Genomic DNA, 23,902 nt, shown 5'->3' on the forward strand with positions numbered 1-23,902 from the left:
TAGACACACAAATTTAAAAATACATGAAGTCGGTCACAAGTGTAGCACTCTGGCATTAACAGAGACGACAGAAACGGCGCACGTGAATGAAGGAGCACAAATGACGAAAGACTGAATCACTAACACAATGGCACACACAAAACACTGGCGACGATCTCCGGCGCGCGAATGTTCACTTTACGTGTACGAGTCCAGGGACCTGCCAGAAGGGGAAAACGTGGGAGAGGAGGGAGAGGGGAGGGTGGAGATACCAGTGGCAGAGGAGATGGGAGGGGGAGGAAACAAGGTAGGGGGTAGGGGAAGCCCGGGGAGAGGAGGGGGCAGGAAGGGAGGAAGGAGAGAAGGGAGATAGGGTGCCCTCAGGAAAAAAAACACAGGGTGTGGAAGGGTAGGATCAAAGTTGGTAGGAGGGTTAGATGCAGGGGATGAGGGCATCACCAGGGAGGGGAGGTTGGTGAAAGACACCCTGGGCGAAGGTATGGAGAGTGGAGAGATAGAGAGCAGGTGGGATGTGGGAATACAGGCACAGCAGTGGACAGGGGTGGGGAAGGATGGCAGAGACGAGCAGGTGAGGGGGATCAAGTTTACGGGAGGTGTAGAGGATCCGTGTCGGTTAGAGGAAAAGGAGGAAGTGCGGGAACGGAATAAGGTCATACAAGATCCGCAAGGGGAGGGGAGATGGATGCAATGGGCGAGGCAGAGCGCGTGGCGTTCTAGGATTTGAAGGGATTTCTAAAAGGTTGGAGGGGCGTAGCAGAGGATAGGGCAGATGAGGGATTTCTAGGTGTGGAGGATGGTGCAGGGGGCCAGACCCCATGTGCGGCCAGAAAGGAGCTTGAGGAGACGGAGGAGGTAGCGTGCCTCGACTTGGATTGTCCAGAGATGGGGGTCCATGAGAGCGACGATCAAGGGTGACGACAAGGTACTTGAGGGTGGGGGTGAGGGTGATAGGACAGCCAGAAATGGTGATATAGAAGTCGAGGAGACGGAAGGAAGGGGTGGCTTTGCCTACAATGGTCGCCTGCTTCTTGGAAGGATTGACCTTGAGCAACCACTGGTTGCACCAAATGGTGAACCGGTCAAGATGGGATTGGAGGAGGTGCTGGGAGCGGTGCAGGGTGGGGGCGAGGGCAAGGAAGGCGGTGTCATTGGCGTACTTGAGAAGGTGGACAAGGGGTGGAGGCAGTGGCATGTCTGCCATATACAGATGGTAGAGAAGAGGGGAGAGGTTGGAACCGTGGGGCACACCGGCAGAAGGGTGGAAGGTGCAGGAATCTGTGTTATGGATGCTGACATAGGAAGGACGTTGGGAAAGAAAGGACCCTATCAGACGGACATAGTTGTCAGGAAGAGTGAATGTTTGGAACTTGAAGAGGAGACCAGAATGCCATACACGGTCGTAAGCACGCTCAAGGTCGAGGGAGAGGAAGATGGTGGACTGGCGGGAGTTGAGCTGTTCGGAGAGGAGATGAGTGAGGTGAAGGAGAAGGTCATTGGCAGAGAAGGACGGTCGAAAGCCACAATGGGTAGTGGGAAGGAGGCGGTGCTGGCGGAGACGCTGGTGGATGTGTCGGGTAAGGATGGATTCCAGGACCTTGCTGAAGACCGAGGTAAGGCTGACGGGACGGTAGGAGGAGACAGCAGATGGCAGTTTGTTGGGTTTCAGGAACATGCTGCTGATATGGTTGCACTAACGGTCGGAGGATGGCATTCACATATCGTACAGCCGTTACGGCGCCTTCCATGATCACCAATGGCGTACGTTGGCCCCACATAATGCCGCCTAAAAACAGCAGGGAACCTCCACCTTGCTGCACTCGCTGGTGTGTCTAAGGCATTCAGCCTGACTGGGCTGCCTCCAAACACGTCTCTGGCGATTGTCTGGTTGAACGCATATGCGACACTCATCAGTGAAGAGAACGTGACGGGGTCCTGAGCGATCCATTCGTCATGTTTTGGGCCCATCTGTAGCACGCTGCATCTACATCTATATCTACATGGATACTCTGCAAATCACATTTAAGTGCATGGCAGAGGTTTCATGGAACCACCTTCATAATTCTCTATTATTACGTTGGTGATTAGAATTTTGTGAGAAGATTCCGTCGCTACGAAAAACGCCTTCGTTTAATGACGTGCAGCCCAAATCCTGAATCATTTCTGTGACACTCTCTCCCATAATTCACTATAATACGAAACGTGCTACCCTACTTTGAGCTTTTTCGATGTACTGCGTCAGTCCTATCTGGTACGGGTCCCACACTGTGCAGCAGTATTTTATGAGAGGACGGACAAGTGTAGTGTAGGCAGTCTCCTTACTAGGTCTGTTACATTTTCTAAGTGTCCTGCCAATAATATGTAGTCTTTGGTTAGCCTTCCCCACAACATTTTCTATGCGTTCCTTCCAATTTAAGTTGTTCATAATTGAAATTCCTAAGCACTTAGTTGAATTTACAATTATTAGATTAGTCTGATTTATCGTGTACCAAAGTTTAACGAATTCCTTTTAGCACTCATGTGGATGACCTCACACTTTTCGCTATTTAGAGTCAACTGCCACTTTTCGCACCATTCAGATATCTCTTCTAAGCCGGCCGGTGTGGCCGTGCGGTTGTCGGCACTTCAGTCTGGAACCACGTGACCGCTACGGTCGCAGGTTCGAATCTTGCCTCGGGCATGAATGTGTGTGATGTCCTTATGTTAGTTAGGATTAAGTAGTTCTAAGTTCTAGGGGACTGATGACCACAGATGATAAGTCCCATAGTGCTCAGAGCCATTTGAAACAAATATCTCTTCTAAATCGTTTTGCAGTTTGTTTTGATCTTCTGATGATTCTATTATTCGATAAACGACAGCGTCATCTGCAAACAACCTAAGACGGGTACTTCGATTGTCTCCCAAATCGTTAACATAGATAAGGAACAGCAAAGGGCCAATAACACTACCTTGGGGAACGCCAGAAACCACTTCTGTTTTACTCGATGACTTTCCGTCAGTTACTACGAACTGTGACCTCTCTGACAGGAAATCACAAATCCAGTCACATAACTGAGACGATATTCCATAAGCACGCAATTTCACTACAAGCCGCTTGTGTGGTACAGGGTCAAAAGCCTTCCGGAAATCTAGAAATACGGAATCGGTCTGAAACCCCTTGTCAATAGCACTCAACACTTCATGTGAATAAAGAGCTAGTTGTGTTTGACAGGAACCATGTTTTCTAAGCCGGCCGCCGTAGCTGAGCGGTTCTAGGCGCTTCAGTCCGGAACCACGCTGCTGCTAGGGTCGCAGGTTCGAATTCTGCCTCAGGCAAGGATGCGTATGATGTCCTTAGGTTGGTCAGGTTTAAGCAGTTCTAAGTATAGGGGACTGATGACCTCAGATGTTAAGTCCCACAGTGCTTAGAGCCATTTTTTTATGTTTTCTAAACCCATGTTGACTGTGTGTGAATAGATAGTTTTCTTCGAGGTGATTCATGATGTTCAAACACAATATATGTTCCAGAAATCCTGCTGCATATAGACGTTAACGATATGGGCCTGTAATTAAGTGGATTACTCCTACTACTTTCCTTGAATATTGGTGTGACTTGTGCAAGTTTCCAGTCTTTTAGTACGGATATTTCGTCGAACGAACAGTTGTATGCGATTGTTAAGTATGGAGCTAATGCATCAGCATACTCAGAAACGAACCTAATTGGTTTCCTGTCTGGTGCAGAAGACTTGCTTTTGTTAAGTGATTTCAGTTGCTTCACTACTCTGAGGATATTTACTTCTACATTACACATGTTGATAGTTGTTCTTGATTCGAATTCTGGAATATTTACTTCCTCTTCTTTTGTGAAGGGGTTTCGGAAGGCTGTGCTTTGGCAGCACTGTCTTCGACAGTATCTCCATTGCTATCGCGCAGAGGAGGCATTGTTTGTTTCTTGCCACTAACAAACTTTACATACGACCAGAATCTCTTTGGGTTTTCTCCCAGTTTTCGAGACAAAGTTTCGTTGTGGAAACTGTGAACTGTGATTTAATGTCAAAGAATATTCTTAAAAATTTACTTTATTTACTAGCGATTCATCAACAACATTAACATATTTAGTCACACTATGTGAGCGTGGAAGTAGTTGCCAGGGAGTAACTTATGAAATCAAAATCAATTTGCCTTCAACAAATGGGAATTTTTTTCCTAACTGATTTTTTTTTTTAGTAACATATTTAAAATTATAAGCAGAAAGCACCCTCTAAACCTCAAGTTACAATTTATTCAGAGGCAGAAAGAAACAAATTTTTGAGTGTATGAGCTTTTGGGCTGTGAACCTTGCCGCTCCCTTTAGACGCGGCCGTAGTTACGACCGCTCACAACAGCCTCTGAAAGACTACACTGGTGCAAATCTGCAACACACCAGATTACCGTTAAGTAAAAGTTTTAACAATTCACACAAGCACACAAACTATGCACCCCATAGGAGGGATGGAAATAGTACAAAAGACTAAAATTAAAAGATAAACGTTCCACTAAAGGTGCAACTTGATTTTAAGTTCTAAGAATGTCTTATGGTGGAAGAGTGTCAATTTTATTTACTAAAATGACCATTTAAATAAAAGCCCATGAAATGCAATCTAACATAAAATTATGCAAGGTTGGCCAAACATGCTCTACAGTACACATATACCTCCTCTCCAGATGATAGGCAAGATAAAAACATATTTAGGGAATGCGGCCGTTACACTTCAAGCAATAAATTCGTTCACACACCGAATCCGAGAAACATGACAGAGGCAGCTCCGAACGACAGACAGACACTAACTGCCTAACAAATGCGGACGAGAGACAGAGGAGCAGGCAGTGGACGAGAGACTGACCCAGACTGACCCACTGGCGAGCTCACAGCGCCCCTTAAATGCACGTGAACAGGCAACCTTTCCCCTTTCCCACCAGAGGCAGACACCAAAGCTGCGATTGCCACAGCGGCGCCACCGCCAGAAACGGAGGGCGACTGCTTCACACTACACACTGCGGCGCGCTCTTCAAAACAGCAATTTTTACCACGGCTCAAACTGTTATAAGCATCTCGCATTGAAGTCCGCGCTAAATTTCGAGCTTCTGTAAAAGATCGCCAATCTTGGGAATTTTGCGTCTGTTTAAGTTTGGCACGTTTGTTTCGTTGTTTCTGCAAAAGTGTTCTAACTCGTTTTGTGTACCAAGGAGGATCAGCTGCATCGTTTGTTAATTTATTTGGAATAAATCTCTTAACTGCTGCCAATACTATTTCTTTGATTTGAAGCCACATCTGATCTACTCTTATTTTATTAATTAGGAATGAGTGGAGATTGTCTATCAGGAAGACGTCAAGTGAATTTTTATCTGCCTTTTTGAATAGGTATATTTTTCGTTTATTTTTTGAGGATTTGGGGATTACAATATTCAGTCTCGGTACGACAACCCTGTGTTCACTAATCCTTGTATCGGTTTTGATGCTCGTTAATAACTCAGGATTATTTGTTGCTGAGAGGTCAAGGGTGTCTTCACAGCCGTTTACTATTCGCATGGGCTCATGAACTAATTGGTCGAAATAATTTTCAGAGAATGCGTTTAGAACGATTTCGGATGATATTTTATGCGTACCTCCGAAATTAAACATGTATTTTCGCCAACATATCGAGTGTAAATTAAAGTCTCCACCAACTATAATCGTGTCGTGGTTGCAAAGATGGACCTCTCCATGGACGTCGGGAGTGAAGTTGCGCACAGTTTGAGTCGTAACACGGGGTCCTGAGGCTGCACGAAAACATTATTCAACATGGTGGCGTTGCCGTCAGGGTTCCTCCGAGCTAAAATCCGTAGGTAGCGGTCATCCACTGCAGTAGTTCAGTTCATAACTAAAAGTGCCATTGTGATTTCTCAGAATTTTTGCAAAATAAATAATAATTTTCGTTAGTTTCATGTTTTTCTTACACTAACCAGCACTACTCCAGTACCCAAATATCCGACTAGGTACGTAAGAAATTTTGTAAATTTTTGTGTCATTTCCTTACAGCGGAGGGCTCCAGAAGATATTTATTACTGAAAGTTTTGCGGGCATTTCTCTTTTGGAGCGTCTGTCTGACTTCTGTGGTAGTGTGGGGATGTAAATTGCATCTTGCAGTAGCCACAGGGTAAAGGGTACATCTCAGATTCATCCGTTGCGCAGAATAACAGAATAGCAACCCCACGCACACAAGAGCCACAGTGACAAAAAGTCAGATGCCCCCTCCACAACAGATACGACACTGCTACGGCGTCACAAGGCCCCCAGTCTTGATGTTGTCCTTGATTTGCAGAGAATGAGAGTCCATATTTTATTGGAAATTACGTCCAAGTTCTCATTCAAATGAACAAAAAATATGCAAAGTTTCCAAATTTTTTAGAGACAATGAAAAGACATACGTGCAACTATATTTTAGATTTTCGATACAAAAAAGAAGAAAATGGAGCCCATAATCGAGGTCTGATCGAGAACCTACGAGTTTGAAGTAGAGTGTGGCCTCTAGAAGTTATCTCAAATCAAAAATGGATAACATCAGTAGATACTACACTAAATTTATGGGAGCTTGTACCTAACTACAATGAAACAACGTTAAATTTAACGATACGAGGAAAACCATGACTAAAGTTTAGGGCGAACTTTTACATTAATTATTAGCTGAATTTGGGTAAAAACTATATGTCATTATACACGTTTGATGTCGCTGAACACAAATCTGAAGTTAGATTTTCAAAATTCAAAATGTATAATCCATTGTGGCTGACCGAATATTATCTTTTGGCCAATTTTAATGAAATTTTGATAAAAATTGTGTTTTCGTTACTTATGTTTAGTCTGCAATTCCAAGACCGTATATCAACATCACTGACGCAAATATCTTTCAAAAATGCAACAAAAAATCGATTTTTCGACCATTTTGAATGAGAACCTGGCCTTAAGACTGATTGATTTAACGGACGACGTGCGGTAGGGTTTGTAAGCCTTCGTCACACCAGGAACGAATGCATGCGGTCCTGTGGACACGGATACGTCTTCACGGAAGACTGAAGTATAGCCAGGACCTCCTCGAGAAGCAGCCACCTACTCTTTCTGATAGAACTGTTGACATTTTTAAAGGTATCGAGTATCCGATACATCGATATTTAAATGGCACCAACATATACATATTCGATAAACAGACTGATAAAATATCAACCTATCGGCTCATAAAAGTATCTGCTTCACATTGTAAATATACTGCCGGTTTTAGAGCTCCATATTTAAGTATCCATTTACACACACCAAAAAAAAAGTTTTGCATCACCCCGGTTCCCAGAACTCCTGAAGACAGTCACTGATTATGGATATTGTACCACAGACACAGTCCCTTTGAGTGTTCAGAGATGTCACAAAACCTGTCCAAAAATGTAAACAATCATGCACGAGCAGCGCCTATTAGACAGATGAGGTCCGACAGCCGATAAGTTCTCGTCATTCCACCAGGAAGGAGGTACATGGTTCATGTTGTCTGTACTTCAACCATGCCTAGATACCACGGTTTGATCACGTCCACATTGTCTCTTTGTGCCAGGAAGGGCTCTCAACAAGGGAAGTGTCCAGGAGTCTCTGAGTGAACCAAAGAGATGTTGTTCAGACATGGAGGAGATACTCAACTTGAATAATTATCCATTAGAATGTTGGTAGGTACGGTCGAGGCTGTCGCGTGTGAAATGCAGTGAAGTGTACTGTTGTGGAGGAAATATGGGGCTCGCAAGAACTGTAGCGCACAATACTGTAAGCTGCGATGACTGCTGTCTGCGCCGCTCACTGCTGACAAATAAGATAACTCTCGTTCTATCTGGATTGACCTTCGCCAATCAAACTATCCCTATGCCTTGATGAACTCAGAGATTTCTATTCGCCCTTGTCTAACTATTGGCGTGGTACACTGGTCAGATAACCAGTCCACTGCGATGCCACTCAAAATTCGCTCGCAGGCGTTTAACTATAACTCTGTCCATTCACACTGAACAATAAGTGTGTCGGCCAATACAGTGAACAACGCTTAATTGCAAGGACTCAATATAGAGTCACACTTCGATTCGCTCTCGACAGAGGTGCTCTCCCAGTGAAGTACTGAGGAGAGACTTGTTCCTCGCTCTTTGAGTACATGTACGAGCGCGCACGCTCTGATTATGTGTTCTCGCTCCAAGAGCGACAATGGAACGGCCCCTCTCCACGCCAGACGTGATGGGGTATATCTTTCATTCTCTTCCATTACTCCTTCAGCTCAAGGCGTCAGAAATGTCGTCTACCAATCAGAATTGCTCTTCTAAAGCGGGAGAATGACGTTTCGTTTAAGGCGGCCAATCCGGAAATCTGTAGTATCAGCGCTTGGCGTTTGCTGTCTCTCTGTGAAAATCTCTGAAACTGCGTGCTATGTGTAAAGAATGCGTAGGCTGGCCGCTCCCATACAGTGTAGCGGAATTTGCTTTTAAGCCGAACACGGAGTCGTTCTTTCACTCGGGCAACGCTGTCTGCTCTACAGGCGGTCACCGGCCGACGTAGATGGGTTGGGACTGGCCTCCTGGCGTGCGGTTTTGCATCTCTCGAACTAAAAGCTCCTGTGCCGTCGTGTCTGGAATGTAAGTGTGTACGCCAGCCTCGAGTATTTCAACCACGGTGCGCACTTGCGACTTATTAGTTATTTGCATATAATTTAAATGAATTCATACAAGATTGACTTTATCTTATCGAGTGTGGGTTCGAATGAAGCGTCTTGATGTGCAGAATGTGATTGTGAGGGCGGAATATGTAAGCAATGAAGGAGACCACGACGTCTTGCACTCTGTTTCTTAATTTCACTCGTGTTAGGCGAATGCCTTGAGATTTAGACTTTCCTGTTCCTGTCTTTGTCATTCGCCACTGATTGCTGAGAAGTATCAGGATGTTCACTCATTGCTATGTTAACTATTAGAGTGTGAATTTCAACATCCTTTGTTATTTCCTTAACTTACATGTGCCAATATATGACGGCCAAAATGCAATAAGCGTGTCTAAGTTATGAAAGGAGCAGAAAAAAAAAACAGGAAGAGACTGCTACATCTGATACTCAGTAAAGACCTCGACAAAGAATAATCCTACAAGTTGAAGTTTTGATTTAGTCACAAAACCTGTATTGTGTAATTACATCGCTACCTCTGTTAGCAGGGCACTTACTACATGCATCGGTACTGGACACGACCGATCACCCTAAAAAAGTTCGTCGCCTTACCTTACGGGAAGTATAAATTGTACATGAAGGGTCTGAAGGATGGAAAAAGACAAGTTTGTGTGCAGCTGGTCATCGATATCTACGAAGTCGGATTTTTCAAAGGTAAGGATTTGATCTTTGAGTAACACCTGATCACGAGTAATTGTTTCAGTAGAGTTATGAAATTCCACAACCGAGGGCTTCGCGGTCATTGAAGAGGTGGACATAGCGGGTAAAAGTCCTGTAGGTAGAAAAAGTTTCAGTCGTAATCATTTAGCCGAGAAGCAAAAAAGAGGTGGCTGCACACAGTGCCCTCCCGTCACTGCCACCGGCTAAAGCCAAGCCTGCCTCGGCGTTGTCTTCTGGGGAGAGAGAGTTTCCTCCTTGAAGTTCGATGTAATACACAGCAGTCAGATGCATTTATGTGAGTGGTATACCTGATGATGTAAACAGATTTATGTTCGTACATTCCAAGCACATACCACATGACAACAAAAAACTTCACGTAATGGCAATGGGAGACAAGTACAATTCTTCTGGATTGTTACAGAAAAAAGCGTAAAGGAGCACGTGCAAATACACTAATTTGTTCTGAAGCAATATTGCAATTTTATGTTGGTTAAACCACAGTTTCCAATGAAACTGTGAGCCGGACCGAGACTCGAACTCGGGACCTTTGCCTCTGGTGGGCAAGTGCTCTACCAACTGAGCTACCCGAGCACAACTCATGCACCGTACTCACAGCTTCAATTGTGCCAACATCTCGTCTCCTACCATCCAAATTTCACACACGTTCTCCTGCGAGCCGGCCGCTGTGGCTGAGCGGTTCTAGGCCCTTCAGTCCGGAACCACGCGACTGCTATGGTCGCAGGTTCGAATCCTACCTCGGGCATGGACGTATATGATGTCCTTAGGTTAGTTAGGTTTACGTAGTTCTAAGTCTGTGGGACTGATGACCTCCCATAGTGCTTAGAGCCATTTGAACCATTTTTCTCCTATGAACCTTGCAAAACTAGCACTCCTTAAGAAATTATATTGCGGAGACATGGCATAGGCATAGCCTGGGGGATGTTTCCAGAAAGAAATTTTCACGCTGCAGAGGTGTCTGCTCTGGTTAGAAACTTCCTGGCAGGTTATAACTGTGTATCAGGTCGAGACTCGAACTCTGGACTTTGTCCTTTCGTGGGCAAGTGCTCTACTGGCTAAGCTACCCAAGCACAGTTCACACCCCGTCGTCACAGCTTCAGTTTGGCCAGTATCTCGTCTCCTACCTTCGAAAGTTCTATTGGAAACCATGCAGGAATAGCACTCCTGGAAGGAAGGTTAGCTGGCAGAGCACTTGCCCACGAAAGGCAAAGATCCCGAGTATCGGTCTGGCATACAGTTTTAGTCTGCCAAGAATATTCAGAGGAGCGCATATTCCCCTGCAGAGTCAATACTTCATTCTGGAACCATCCACCTGTCTGTGACTAAGCCATGTCTCCGCAATATCCTTTCTTTCAGGAGTGCTAGCTCTGCAAGGTTCGCAGGAGAGCTCCTGTGAAGTTTGGAACCTAGGAGACGAGTTACTGGCAGAATTGAAACTGTAAAGGCTGGTCGTAAGTCGTGCTTGCTAGCTCGGTTGGTAGAGCAATTGCCCGCAATAGGCAAAGGTCCCGAGCTCTAATCTCAGTCTGGCAACAAAGTTTTAATCTGCCAGAAAGTTTCATATCAAGTGCAGAGCACTTGTCCGCATAAGGCAAAGGTCCTTTGTTCGAATCTCCGTCTGGTACACAGTTTTAAGCTGTCAGGAAATTTCATATCAGCGCACACTCCACTGCAGAGTGAAAATTTCGTTCATAGTTTCCGATGTTTCCCATGAACCACGGACTTGCCGTCGGTTTGGGTGGCTTGCCTGCCTTAACCGTACATAGCTGTACTGTGTGTATAACAACAATGGAGTGATGCCTGTCGAGAAGCCAGACAAACATACGGCTCCTGAAGAGCGGCGGCACCCTTTTCAGTCGTTGCAGGGGCATCAGTCTGAATGATTGACTCATCTGGCTAACCAAGACGGCATTGCTGTCCTGGTACTGCGAGCAGCCTAAAGCGAGGGGAAACTGCAGCTGTAATTTTCCCCAGGGCATGTAGCTCTACTATATGGTTAAATTATGATAGGTTCTTGTTGGGTAACATATTCTGGAGATGAAAGAATTTCCTATTCGGATCTCCATGCTGGAACTACTCAGAAGGATGTCATCACCAAGGAAAACAAATCTGTCGTTCTACGGTTAGTATCTTGGAATGTTAAATGCCTTAATCGGGCAGGTAGGCTAGAGGTTTTAAAAACGGAAATGGATAGCTTGATGTTCAATATATTGAGACTTAGCGAAGCTCGGTGTCAAGAGAAACAGGACTTCCGTCAGATGAATGCAGGGTTATAAATACAAAGTCACAAAGGGATAATGCAAGAGTGGGTGTAATAATGAATAAGCAGATAGGAATGCAGGTAATCTACGTGAAACAGCATAGTGAACGCATTAACGTAGCCAGGATAGGCACTAAGTTCACACCTACAATAGTTGTACAAGTTTATATGCTAACTAGCTCTGGAGATAATGGAGAGACTGAAGAAATGTATGATGAGATAAAAGAAATTATTCAGATAGTTAAAGGAAACGATAATTTAATTGTCATGGGAGACTGCAGTTTGGTGGTAGGAAAAGGAAGAAAAGCAAAAATGTAATTTCGACTCACGGAAGGAAATGAAAGAGCAAGCCGTCTAGTGGAATTTTGCACATAGGATAATTTAATCATTGGTAACAATGGAAATTTCTAGTAAGGTCTTATGGGACCAAACTGCTGAGGTCATCGGTCCCTAGGCTTACACACTACTTAATCAACTTAAACTAACTTACGCTAAGGACAACACACACCCATGCCGGAGGGAGGACTCGAATCTCCGACGGTGGGAGCCGCGCGGACCGTGACAAGGCGCCCTAGACCGCTCGGCTACCCCGCGCGGCCATCGCTAACACCTTGCTTGAGAATCATCGAAGTAGCGCGTATACATGGAAGACTCCTGGAGGCACTGGAAGGTTTCAGATTGATTACATAATGGCAAGAAAGGGATTTCGGAACCAGCTTTTAAACTGTAAGACATTTACAGGGTTAGATTGGAACAGGAGGACGCCACCTAAAGGACGTAATTTTTGAAAATTGAGAAATGCCATCAATGTTTCCTAAATGGCAAAGTTGGAAGGTTTCAGTTACGATGAATGCAATTTATTTGCTTCATCACTTCTAGTTTTATTGGATTGTGGAAACGTTCCCGTTTTTCTGCGTCGCCCTGCATCTTTTGATTTTTTTAAAACTTCTATATTTATTAACAAAGTGTAATCTTAATTGACAGATATGGAACTATAGTGTTTAATAAGAATAACATCTTGGTTATTCGTTGCTACTGACAGTAAAACAGTAAATTGAAATATGGCATACGAAGTCGATACATCAGATAGATAATGAGAAAGTATCATTTTCACAGACTCACTGGTGTTATTGAAATACGTAATTTTTTCATTGAATAAGATACGTTTTGGCATATTCCTAAGAAGTTTAAATTCATTTTTAGACATCTAGTAACCGTCAATAAAAGGATCCCACTTTCATTTCTTACTTAACGTTCGCATTTGTTGATAAATATTACATTTAAAAAAGTATGCTACTAGCTAGATTTCACTTTCGTGTTCATGATTGAAAATCCGACTATGCTACAAGCTGAGTTAGTCAAATGCTGTTTCGGTACCAACACTCGGAAGTCTTGTCACCTCCAAAGCCAGTTTTGTTTTGTTTGTTTGACAACTGCGTGGTGGCACCTCAGAACATTTACGTCCAGACACTGAACTTGAAGCCCTGTGAGTACGAAAGGAGTGGGAGAGGGCAGGGCGCTGTGTAGTGTCGCGTTGTGAGCGTCTCCATGCAGAGTGAGTGAGTGGTGCAGGCAGCTCGAGGGCTTCAGTGGGAAGAGAGGTGGGCACATGTCGTGCAAACTGCTTATGTCTCTGCGTCAGAATTGGTAACGTGAACATCCAAACGAATAAACCATATTGCCCTTAATTGTAAATAAGACAAAAGTAAGTATTAATTGCTGAGCGTTAGTTCTAGATCGCACAGTGCTAATTTTGGCACTCTCTACCATCTGATGTTTTTGAGCATAAAGGCCTTCAAAAACATCTACAACCTGTATGAGTGGTGTCTTTACTTCCCGACATGTCCGAAAGAACAGGCACCACTTACATAGATACACAGCGATAAGCCGAAACACTACGACGACTGTCCACCGCGTCGCTGGACGCCGCCTGGTGGCGCTGCGGGCACGTGACGCAGTGACGAAAGTGCGTAAGTGGAGCAGCCACGGACGGTGGAGATACGGGCTGCACATGGGGAAATCCACCGAGGTAAGCGACTTCGACAAATGGCAGATTATTATTACGCAGAACCTGTGAACGAGTATCTCTAAAACGGCGGAGACGGTCGAATGTTCACGTGCTACTGTCGTGAGCATCTGCAGGAAGGGGTTCGACTGTGAAACTACTATTAGGCGCTGAATGGCTAGGCGTCCACTATTCTTCACAGGACGTTGGGGTCGGAGGCTTCGCTGCTATGTGAAGCAGCACGGATGGTGATCTGTGGCACCTCTGCCGAAAGAGCACAGTGCTGGTGCAGCACAAGTAATCCGGAGCACACCTCTCATCGTGCATTGCCCAACACGGAGCTCCGCAGCACACCACCCCCACGTGTTGAGGCAACGACATCGTTAGCTACGATTCCAGTGGGCACCGGACTGTCGGGGTACGACCGTCGATCAATCGAAAAGTGTCGGCTCTTCGGGTGAACCACATTTTTGCTACACTAGGTCGATGGTCGTCATCGAGGTGAACTGCGGTTTCAAACGTGCAGCGACCCACTGGCACTGGCTGGTGGGAGCAGTGTTATGGTGTGGGAGGCATTCTGCTGCACTTGCGTGGCACCTGTGGTAGTATTCGGAGACACATTGACACTTCCTGGCAGATTAAAACTGTGTGCCCGACCGAGACTCGAACTCGGGACCTTTGCCTTTCGCGGGCAAGTGCTCTACCATCTGAGCTACCGAAGCACGTCTCACGCCCGGTCCTCACAGCTTTACTTCTGCCAGTACCTCGTCTCCTACCTTCCAAACTCTACAGAAGCTCTCCTGCGAACCTTGCAGAACTAGCACTCCTGAAAGAAAGGATACTGCGGAGACATGGCTTAGCCACAACCTGGGGGATGTTTCCAGAATGAGATTTTCACTCAGCAGCGGGGTGTGCGCTGATATGAGTAAAACTGTGAGGACCGGGCGTGAGTCGTGCTTCGGTAGCTCAAATGGTAGAGCACTTGCCCGCGAAAGGCAAAGGTCCCGAGTTCGAGTCTCGGTTGGGCACACAGTTTTAATCTGCCAGGAAGTTTCATATCAGCGCACACTCCGCTGCAGAGTGAAAATCTCATTCTTGAAACATCCCCCAGGCTGTGGCTAAGCCATGTCTCCGCAGTATCCTTTCTTTCAGGAGTGCTAGTTCTGCAAGGTTCGCAGGAGAGCTTCTGTAGAGTTTGGAAGGTAGGAGACGAGGTACTGGCAGAAGTAAACCTGTGAGGACCGGGCGTGAGTCGTGCTTCGGTAGCTCAGATGGTAGAGCACTTGCCCGCGAAAGGCAAAGGTCCCGAGTTCGCGTCTCGGTCGGGCACACAGTTTTAATCTGCCAGGAAGTTTCATATCAGCGCACACTCCGCTGCAGAGTGAAAATCTCATTCTGGACACATTGGCAGTTGCATACTGCCTGCATCCCTTCATGGCTCAAATGTCTCTGAGCACTATGGGACTTATGAGGTCATCAGTCCCCTAGAACTTAGAACTACTTAAACCTAAGCACATCACACACATCCCTGCCCGAGGCAGGATTCGAACCTACGACCGCAGCGGTAGCGCGGTTCACGACTGCAGCGCCTAGAACTGCTCGGCCACTCCGGAAGGCCATCCCTTCATGCTCGACGTCTTCTCCGACGGCGATGTCATCTTTCAGCAGTATAATGGTCCGTGTATCGGAGCGAGAACCGTGCTACAGTGGTTTGAGGAGCAATATAGTGAACTCACGGTGATGTCTTGGCGACCAAATGCGTCTGATGTAAATCCTACGGTAACCATCTGAGTCGCTATCTGGTGCCATCACTGCGTAAGCAAATCAGCGTCCCGTTATTTTCGCGAATTACATGAGCTGTGCCGACAAACCGTCGGGGCCACGCGGGGTAGCCGTGCGGTCTGAGGCGCCTTGCCACGGTTCGCATGGCTGCCGGCGTCGGCGGTTCGAGTCCTCCCTTGGGCATGGGTGTGTGCGTGTTGTCCTTAGCATAAATTAGTTTTAGATAGGTTAAGTAGTGTGTAAGCCTACGGACCGATGACCTCAGCAGTTTGCTCCCATAGAAACTTACCACAAATTTCCAAATTTCCAAAACTTCGGAACCCTGTTACTCGAAATCAGTGATGTATTTCGTTCAAAACACGGACAAACAGGCTATGAAGCAGGAGGTCATAACCTTTTGGCTTAGCAGTGTATATGCGCCGTCAGGGCTAACATCATCATTCAGTGCAGAGCACTTTTCACCCGCCCTTGCAAGGGACTTTGTGCGATGCGGTGAGCGAAAAGGGGGAGGAGGGCTAGGGACGCAACTTCGGTGGTGTGCGGCGAATGATGCTTGAGATGGCTCCCAGCACTATGGGACTTAACATCTGAGGTCGTCAGTCCCCTAGACTTAGAACTACTTAAACCTAACTAACCTAAGGACATCACACACATCCATGCCCGAGGCCGGATTCGAACCTGCGACCGTAGCAGCAGCGCGGTTCCGGACTGAAGCGCCTAGAACCGTTCGGCCAACATGGCCGGCTGTGCAGCGAATAGGAATATGGATGTAGCACGGGTAGCACACTTGCGTAGTCTGCGCAGTTGAGTCTGACTGCTATGTCAAGGTAGCGTAGTTAGTTTATGCATCTTCCAAGACCCGGTTTAGAACCCCAGCGTTGATAGATATTTTCATTTGTCACTTACGAATTTTTTCGTTGCTCGAATGCGGCAGAGGTCAGGATTTCTTCTGCCTCAACATTTCCTCTGTAACGAGTAGATAATATGTGTCTTGAGTGCCACTGCTTGTATGGGTGCTCAGAAAGTAACTGTGTGGTTACTATGTGCAGTATGTTGGGAATGACATCCACGAGTGACTATACAAGGCTCAACCCGCCTAATTTTGTTGGGAATCCCTTTCTGTCCATCTGATTATGGTATGCTTCTCATGTATGAAGTTATTTCAATGTTTAAATCTCGAATCAAGCATTGGCGTTTGCGGTACACTACATGCTATTCCCCAAAGAAAAAAGTCTGTTGGCGTAAACTCCGAGGAGCGAGGCTGCCATAGGTTCTTTGAGATGAAAATTTCGCTAAAAAACTCTTCCATAAGACGCATAGTGTGTTGTAAGCTCTGTTAGCAGTAGCATCATCTTGTTGAAACACTGAGTAGTTGGCTTCGTCTTCCCTCAGATGGGCGATACAATCCTGGATCATTAAACAAAGACGTTTACTGTTCACGGTTTCGTGAAACAATAAACGTCAGACGATGAGCCGTATGATATCGCTAACCAGGTCCTGTTATAAAACTGCATCTTCCACAAGAGTAGCGAAACCTTACTTAGCTACCGAGAGCTAGTATTCAGTATGACAACAGCACTCTATTATCTGATGGCAACTGACGTTACAAAAGATTCTAAGTATCGTAGGTTTTAATATTCAACACCTGTAGCAGGTGCCTACGAATATCTGCCCCTACATTTCAACATAAGTTACTCGTGGCCTCCTTTGAATCCAATGGGTACTTCTCTCTCTGACTGCTTCATTTTTTCCTCAACCCCTTCACAAACCTCTATATTTTTAAAAGTTATTATTTTTGCTCCTTCTCACAATGGAATTTAAAGAACGCAGATTTCTCTCGGCTGCCCATGCGGTGACCACGCTAGGCGTCCCACATCTGTCCCGCGCTGCAGCTGCTTCCCAGTGTGTCCCTGGCTGCATTCTGCCCCTTTTAGCGAAAAAAAGTTTTCCGAACCACTTGCTATTCTCGCCGTGCAGTTCTCGACTTCCCACAGCCAGCCAGCAGACCCAGCTTACACAGAAACGTTACACACATCAGTCACAGCATAGACTTGCAATAATGAAGAACTTATTAGATTCACAATCGCTGGCATTTGTTTCAGTTACATGTACAATTTCATTTATCGCTCGAAAATTGGATTGAATTTGTAGTATAATTTGATGAGTGGGTTATTAATTAGATTACAGAGCAGTTATGGGAGACACTGTTCCATAACACTGCCCCTAAATGTATTGGCAATATACATGCCATTTGCGTATACTGAGGGCATCCAAAATAGGGCAGCACACGCAAGTCTGGGCTTTTTGAATTTCTCGCTGTCATAAGTAGGCTTCTTAAATTTCCCATCATTTTAAAATTTAGAGAAGTGAGCTAGTTACATCATCTTGGATATTTCAGTAATTGCCCTGTCTTGGATTTTTTAAATTTCCTGCCTTGCCATCTTCGATTCCACTGTCTTGGAATGCGATGTCATATACAAAGAAGGGCAGCAAACACTGTGACAGGTTTTGTCCCAGAGTACTCATAGCATCTCTGCTCAACATCTATCTCATTTTGAATGCAAGACTTTACTTCTTTAGCAGTTTGTGTAAAGTGTACCTTATTTATCCTTAAATCATTAAATCGTTGATATCTATAGTACTTAGCTCCAGAATAATTTAATTTTCAAAAATTGTAATTAGGAAACATCTTTTGCCTTCTTAAGCCACTGATAGACGACAACTGAATGTCATAAACACAGAAAAATTTATGAGTGACTTACAGGTTCATCTCATTATAAATGAAAAAATTGTGTCTATGTATATTGGTACAGTCAGAATAGATGAAAATACAACATAATTTACATTTGTAACCTATTTCTTATATAACTGAAACTGAATTTATCAGAGAGGTAAAAGGAAATTGAGTTTGACCATTTAAAACTAAGGTATCATCTTGTGTCACATATTTTTTCTAAATGACACAGTGTTTTTAAAAGATATCTTCCAATATTTAGGGTTACTTTGGATGAGTCTGAAAATCTTATATGAATGAAATTCAAGATATACCTTGTGACAGCGGAACTCAAAAGAAATAAAACTAAGACAGATTTCACTGTAATCTCCTATCAACTTCAAAGGCATTGAAAGTGAATAACTAGTTCCGACTGGCAGAACAGGCAAAGGAACACGCCAGAGTGCTATAGAAAGCTGTTTTGATTGTTCACATAGGCACTGTGCTGAGTGTGTTTTATTGATATAATTTTGTTTTCATTTTATTTGTTGCCACGCAGATTCCTAGGACTGATAAAAATTACCCAATAAGAACATCGTTAATTGAAATTTGTCTGAAATTAAGTTTTTAAACCATCAGTAGAAAGTTTTCTTTTTTGCTTAATGATTTAGATATGTGTCTATTGTATACAAGCGACTGCCATTGCTGAAGAAACTTAGAACTATACTATTCTCCTGCACTTATCTCATTTACTTCTGTATATTTATATTATTAAATTTATTTTATATTTATTAAATATTATATATATTATTAAATATTGTATATTTACACTACTTTTCTTTCTGCAGCTCTGGGATTCAAGCCACCTTTAGGAGGTATGTATCGTCCACATAACCAAATTTTTTGTTATTGTTGTGGATATATTCTCAGTTGTGCAACAGTGTCTTTACAGCATTATTTATTATTTGAGATGTTATATCAAAATCCAGTTTCAATGAGCATGCCATGTAATCAACTGGCATCAAATGGTTCAAATGGCTCTGAGCACTATGGGACTTAACATCTGAGGTCATGAGTCCCTAGGACTTAGAACTACTTAAGCCTAACTAACCTAAGGATATCACACACATCCATGCCCGAGGCAGGATTCGAATCTGTGGGCGTATCAGTCGCTCGGTTCCGGACTGAAGCGCCTAGAGCCGCTCAGCCACTGCGGCCAGCTCAGCTGACATCAAAAGTTTTTATGTATGTATACTGAATCGTTACTTCAGAATGTCTTGGTCCATCGTTTTGTCCTTCTACCTCAGGTTTCATTCCAGAACAGTACTCACCCACAACGCTGGACATGATGATTGTACAAGAATTATGCTGTAATAAATAATACAAAAGATCTGTTAACATCATGACAATTGCTATTCTTATAAAATTCTCGTTACAAAATGGACATAACTACCACAGACTCTGAAAAGAAACAAGAGGTTGGCAATTATTAAATTAAATCTTTAATGCTTGTTCTAGTGTTTTATTAGGAAATAGTCACAGAAGCGACTGTTGGGTGGATTGTTAGTTTGATACACTTTGAAAGAAGATGAAAAGAGACATTTCTCCCTTCTGTTGAAGAGTTGATGGATTCCTTGATAGAGTAATCCCCCACCCCACTGTGTCCCAGCATTGCAAGCTATTGAACCCAGAAAGGTGGCGCAGTGGTTAGCACACTGGACTCGCATTCGGTAGGACGACGGTTCAATCCCGCGCCCGGCCCTCCTGATTTAGGTTTGCCGTGATTTTCTTAAATCACTCCAGGCAAATTCCTGGATGGTTCCTTTGAAATGGTACAGCCGACTTCCTTCCCTAATCTGATGAGACCGATGACCTTGCTGTCTGGTCTCTTCCACCAAACAATCCAACCCAGCTATTGATATTACTTTCTACATAAGACGCAGTTGAGAATTCGCAGGCAACATTTTACGTAAGGCTTTTCTGTGACTGTTGCTAGTCTCTATTGAAACTACAAGTTTCCAGTACACAGTCACAATATGTTTTACATTATTTCCACTCTGTGTGGGCCGCCCACTTAGAGGTGCCATGTTCCGAATTATGCAGCCCCTCCCCACTGGAGTTTCGAGTCCTCCCTCAGCCATGGGTATGTGTGTTGTTATTAACATAGTTTAAGTAGTGTGTATGTCTAGAGACCTCCCAGTTTGGTCCCATATGAATTCACACGCATTCAGACACACACACACACACACACACACACACACACACACACACACACACACGCACGCACACACACACACACACACACACACACACACACACACACACACACACACACACACACACATAGCGAGAGAGAGAGAGAGAGAGAGACAGAGAGCGAGAGAGAGGGAGAAAGAGACACTATGATGTATTAAATCATGATTTGTAAAGCAGTCAACTAAAAGAGGAAAGGTACAATGAAAGATTTTAAATGGAGCAGCAGGAACTGCAGCTGACTAAAGGTTGGACTGGTAAGGGATGAGACACCGCTCTGAAACTCCTTCAACCTAACAACTTAGAGTGTAATCTGGACAGTTCAACGAATTTCAGAAATGGCTGGAACTTTCTACGGAGAAAACGCCACCCACAAAGAGCAACGGTGACAAGCCACTCACCTTCCCATTCACGCCTGACCTTCTGGCTCAACGGTGAGTTCACACGTCCCAAGGGAATGATGCTTTCTCCAACTGCCACTCCCTACAGGCCTCCTTCACCTGCTGGTTTCCAGCCCAGGTACCTGGCAAAACACCACCACCTATCCACAATGTGGCCGCAAGAGAAATGCAGTTCGTATATTTTACGAAACCTTTTCACCTACTTGCTTATTTTGAAGAGCCTGTAGAGCACTAAGGGTATTGGGTCAGTTTAGAGTTTCCCTTGGATCATCTCATACGATACAGGGCCTTCCAAATATCCTATAGCTCAGCATGACGGATTGTGAAAGCATCTGGTAGGCAGACTCTGAGGACACAATCAGAGATAACCATCGAGCACCCAAGGTATTCTCTCTGTCTAGATACATTTCAATAAACAATCTTAAAATTCATGTGTTCATGTAAGACGTTAGTAAATATACCTAAAAATTACGATCTGTAAAATAAGTCAAATTAAGTAATGGCTTCTAAACATAATATGGTGGTGAATTACTGCACCTGTGTTGTGAGGCTTAATATTCGCCACAACCACTTTTAAAATACAGCTCTTTGTTCGGTTCCCAAATGGTCCCACTGCTCACAGACGATTATCGAAAAGCCACTCTATGAGTGGGAGACAATCAGTATGGTATGCTGGCAATTAGATTTTACAAGACATTTTGTAAGCTTGTTGCACAGTGAGTAGCTTCTTTGTTTTATTTTTATTTACAACGTGATCCATTACAATATTTGTAATATTCCATGTATGTGTTGTGTGTGTGTTTGTTTTGTATGATGATGACAGGAGAAAGGAGAGGGTGAAAGCCAGTGCTGGCACATGGCCTGCTCCTCATGAATGACACAAAGGGGGCCGGGCTAAACATCCCCATCCAGCAGACAAACTACCATCAACAGTGTTGCATGCCCCCACTTCGTGAGACACTGCAGAAAGCTTTGGTATTCAAACGAGAACACTGGCGTAGAGCCTGGTGACCAGGAGCTTTACGCCACCACCTGTCCTCCCCTCGCCACCCAAATACTGGCAGTAAAAACTTTTTTCCGCCGCCAGAATCCAAACTGCCTTACCACCAGGTCAAGCGCCACTGCACAGGATTGCATTAGCAACCTCAGCCATGGAGATGGGTTACGGCGAACAGCTGCCGTCAGATCAGAAGTGGTGGCTGGCAAGCTTCGGTGAAGAGGCTCTAAATGCACCTGTTGCTAGTCTAATGCCCACCCAGTGGACCTCCAAATATGACGGTCTAGAAGGTCTGATCATCGGAGATCCATCATGAAGCTGGGACCAGACAAACTCTCTTTAAAACTGGGGCAGGTCTGCTCGATCTTCTTCCCAAACTCTGTGTGCTGCACGCTTTAAAATTTCAAGGGCTTTGATGGATCGAGAGCAAAAGTTCCTCAGATGTGGGAGGCACTTGAACGCCTGATGAAAATGGATGCCCATATACCTCACCGACGCCTTCAAATTTAAAAAGATGTCCTTCAGTTTCAGTTCTGGAAGACGGATAGGATGACGGGAACTGTTAACAAGCAACACATGCAGTTTGTTTTCTGACAATTACTTGAATCCAGGTCTGTGTGCCCATCTCTCTAGTCATCTGCAGTTGTTGCGTACTTGCTGCAATTGTGAAAGATGTATTGAAAACTGGAAAACTCTCCGCAACTAAAGCGCCCGAACAGTCCATTGAGGTATTGTTAGTTATAGCCATCAGAAACCACGTCACAGTTGAGAAATCCCCTTGAGGGATATAGTTTTCTTCCATAAAAGTATTCGATGAAACTTTACTAACTAGATACCTAACGTAATGTGGGGAGAAGAAACATGTAAGAACATGAAGACGTTCCTGTACGTCTTTTCTGTATAAACATGAGACAACCTGTAGCACTGTCTGATAGCAGAAGACAACGAAACACAGCTTCAGTACAGGTTTTGTGATGAACTTTGATTGCAAATGTCAATGGAAATTCAAATATATTCAGTAGTCAACGCTCTCTTTCCTGTCATTTGAATATCAGACACACTTTATATTGGCAGAAGTAAGCAAGAATGCCAGTTAAAAAGGCCAACAATCTTCTAAATCGCCATTTTCTTTTTCGTTGATCAATGTCCCTACAGGTGTTCCAGTGGCCGCAACGGTTTCCTCTCCAGTGCCAACTTTTCGCCCCAGAGCAGCAGTTGCACTCTCCGTCCTCAATTGTTCTTTCCGTATTTTCCAGTCTCTGTCTTGCCCTACGAGTTTCATACTCTGTAATTCCTGCAAGCATCATAATAGTTATTCCTTGATTCTTAATACATGAGCCATCATCACGTCTCTTCTTTTTGTAAATGTTTTCCATATAATCTTCTCCGCTCCCCATTCCGTACCTCATCAGTCCTCCTAATTTTCAACATCCTTCTATAGCACTACATCCAAAATGCTTTGTCTCTCTACTTTCTGGAATTTCCTCGTCTGACACAAAGCTGCAGTCCAAACACACATTTTCAGAAATATCTTTCTCAAAACAAGGAAAATTTTTTTGATAACAATAGACTTTCTCACAAACCACGTTTCTTCCGCACATCACTATTGTCTCCTTTCTTCGATTTACTCTCAGTCCATTTTCCGTGCTCTGTAGACTGTTCATTCTATTCAGTATGTTCTGCAAATATTCCTTGCTTTCACTGACATGAACAATGTCATCTGCGAATCTTATCCCTGGTGACCTTTCACTCTGTGGTTTAACCCCACTCCTGGACCGACCTGTCACTGCTTCTGCGATGTACACGTTGAACAAAATGTTCAAATGTTTGTGAATTCCCAAGGGACCAAACTGCTGAGGTCTGGGGTCCCTAGACTTACACATTACTTAAACTAACTTATGCTAAGAACAACACACACACCCATGTCCGAGGGAGGACTCGAATCTCAGGCGGGAGGAGCCACGCAATCCGTGACATAGCGCCTCTAACCACGCGGCCACTCCGCGCGGCCACATTGAACAGTAAGAATGAAAGAGTTCATCTCTGTCTTATACCTTTCTTAATACGAGCACTTCGTCATTTTTCTTCAG

At 44.4% G+C, this 23,902-nt stretch overlaps 1 protein-coding gene across 1 annotated transcript in view; it reads left to right on the forward strand.

Moving 5' to 3' along the window:
- Positions 1–23,902, forward strand: part of LOC124554087 — a 112,736-nt gene that overhangs the window by 66,941 nt on the left and 21,893 nt on the right. Inside the window, exons 4-5 of the mRNA XM_047128136.1 lie at positions 9,212–9,377; positions 19,010–19,036. Coding sequence (XP_046984092.1) covers positions 9,212–9,377; positions 19,010–19,036 — 193 coding nt within the window. The remainder of the gene's footprint in view (positions 1–9,211; positions 9,378–19,009; positions 19,037–23,902) is intronic.

The sequence above is a fragment of the Schistocerca americana genome, chromosome 11, assembly GCF_021461395.2.
Source record: "Schistocerca americana isolate TAMUIC-IGC-003095 chromosome 11, iqSchAmer2.1, whole genome shotgun sequence".
Classification (NCBI taxonomy): domain Eukaryota; kingdom Metazoa; phylum Arthropoda; class Insecta; order Orthoptera; family Acrididae; genus Schistocerca; species Schistocerca americana.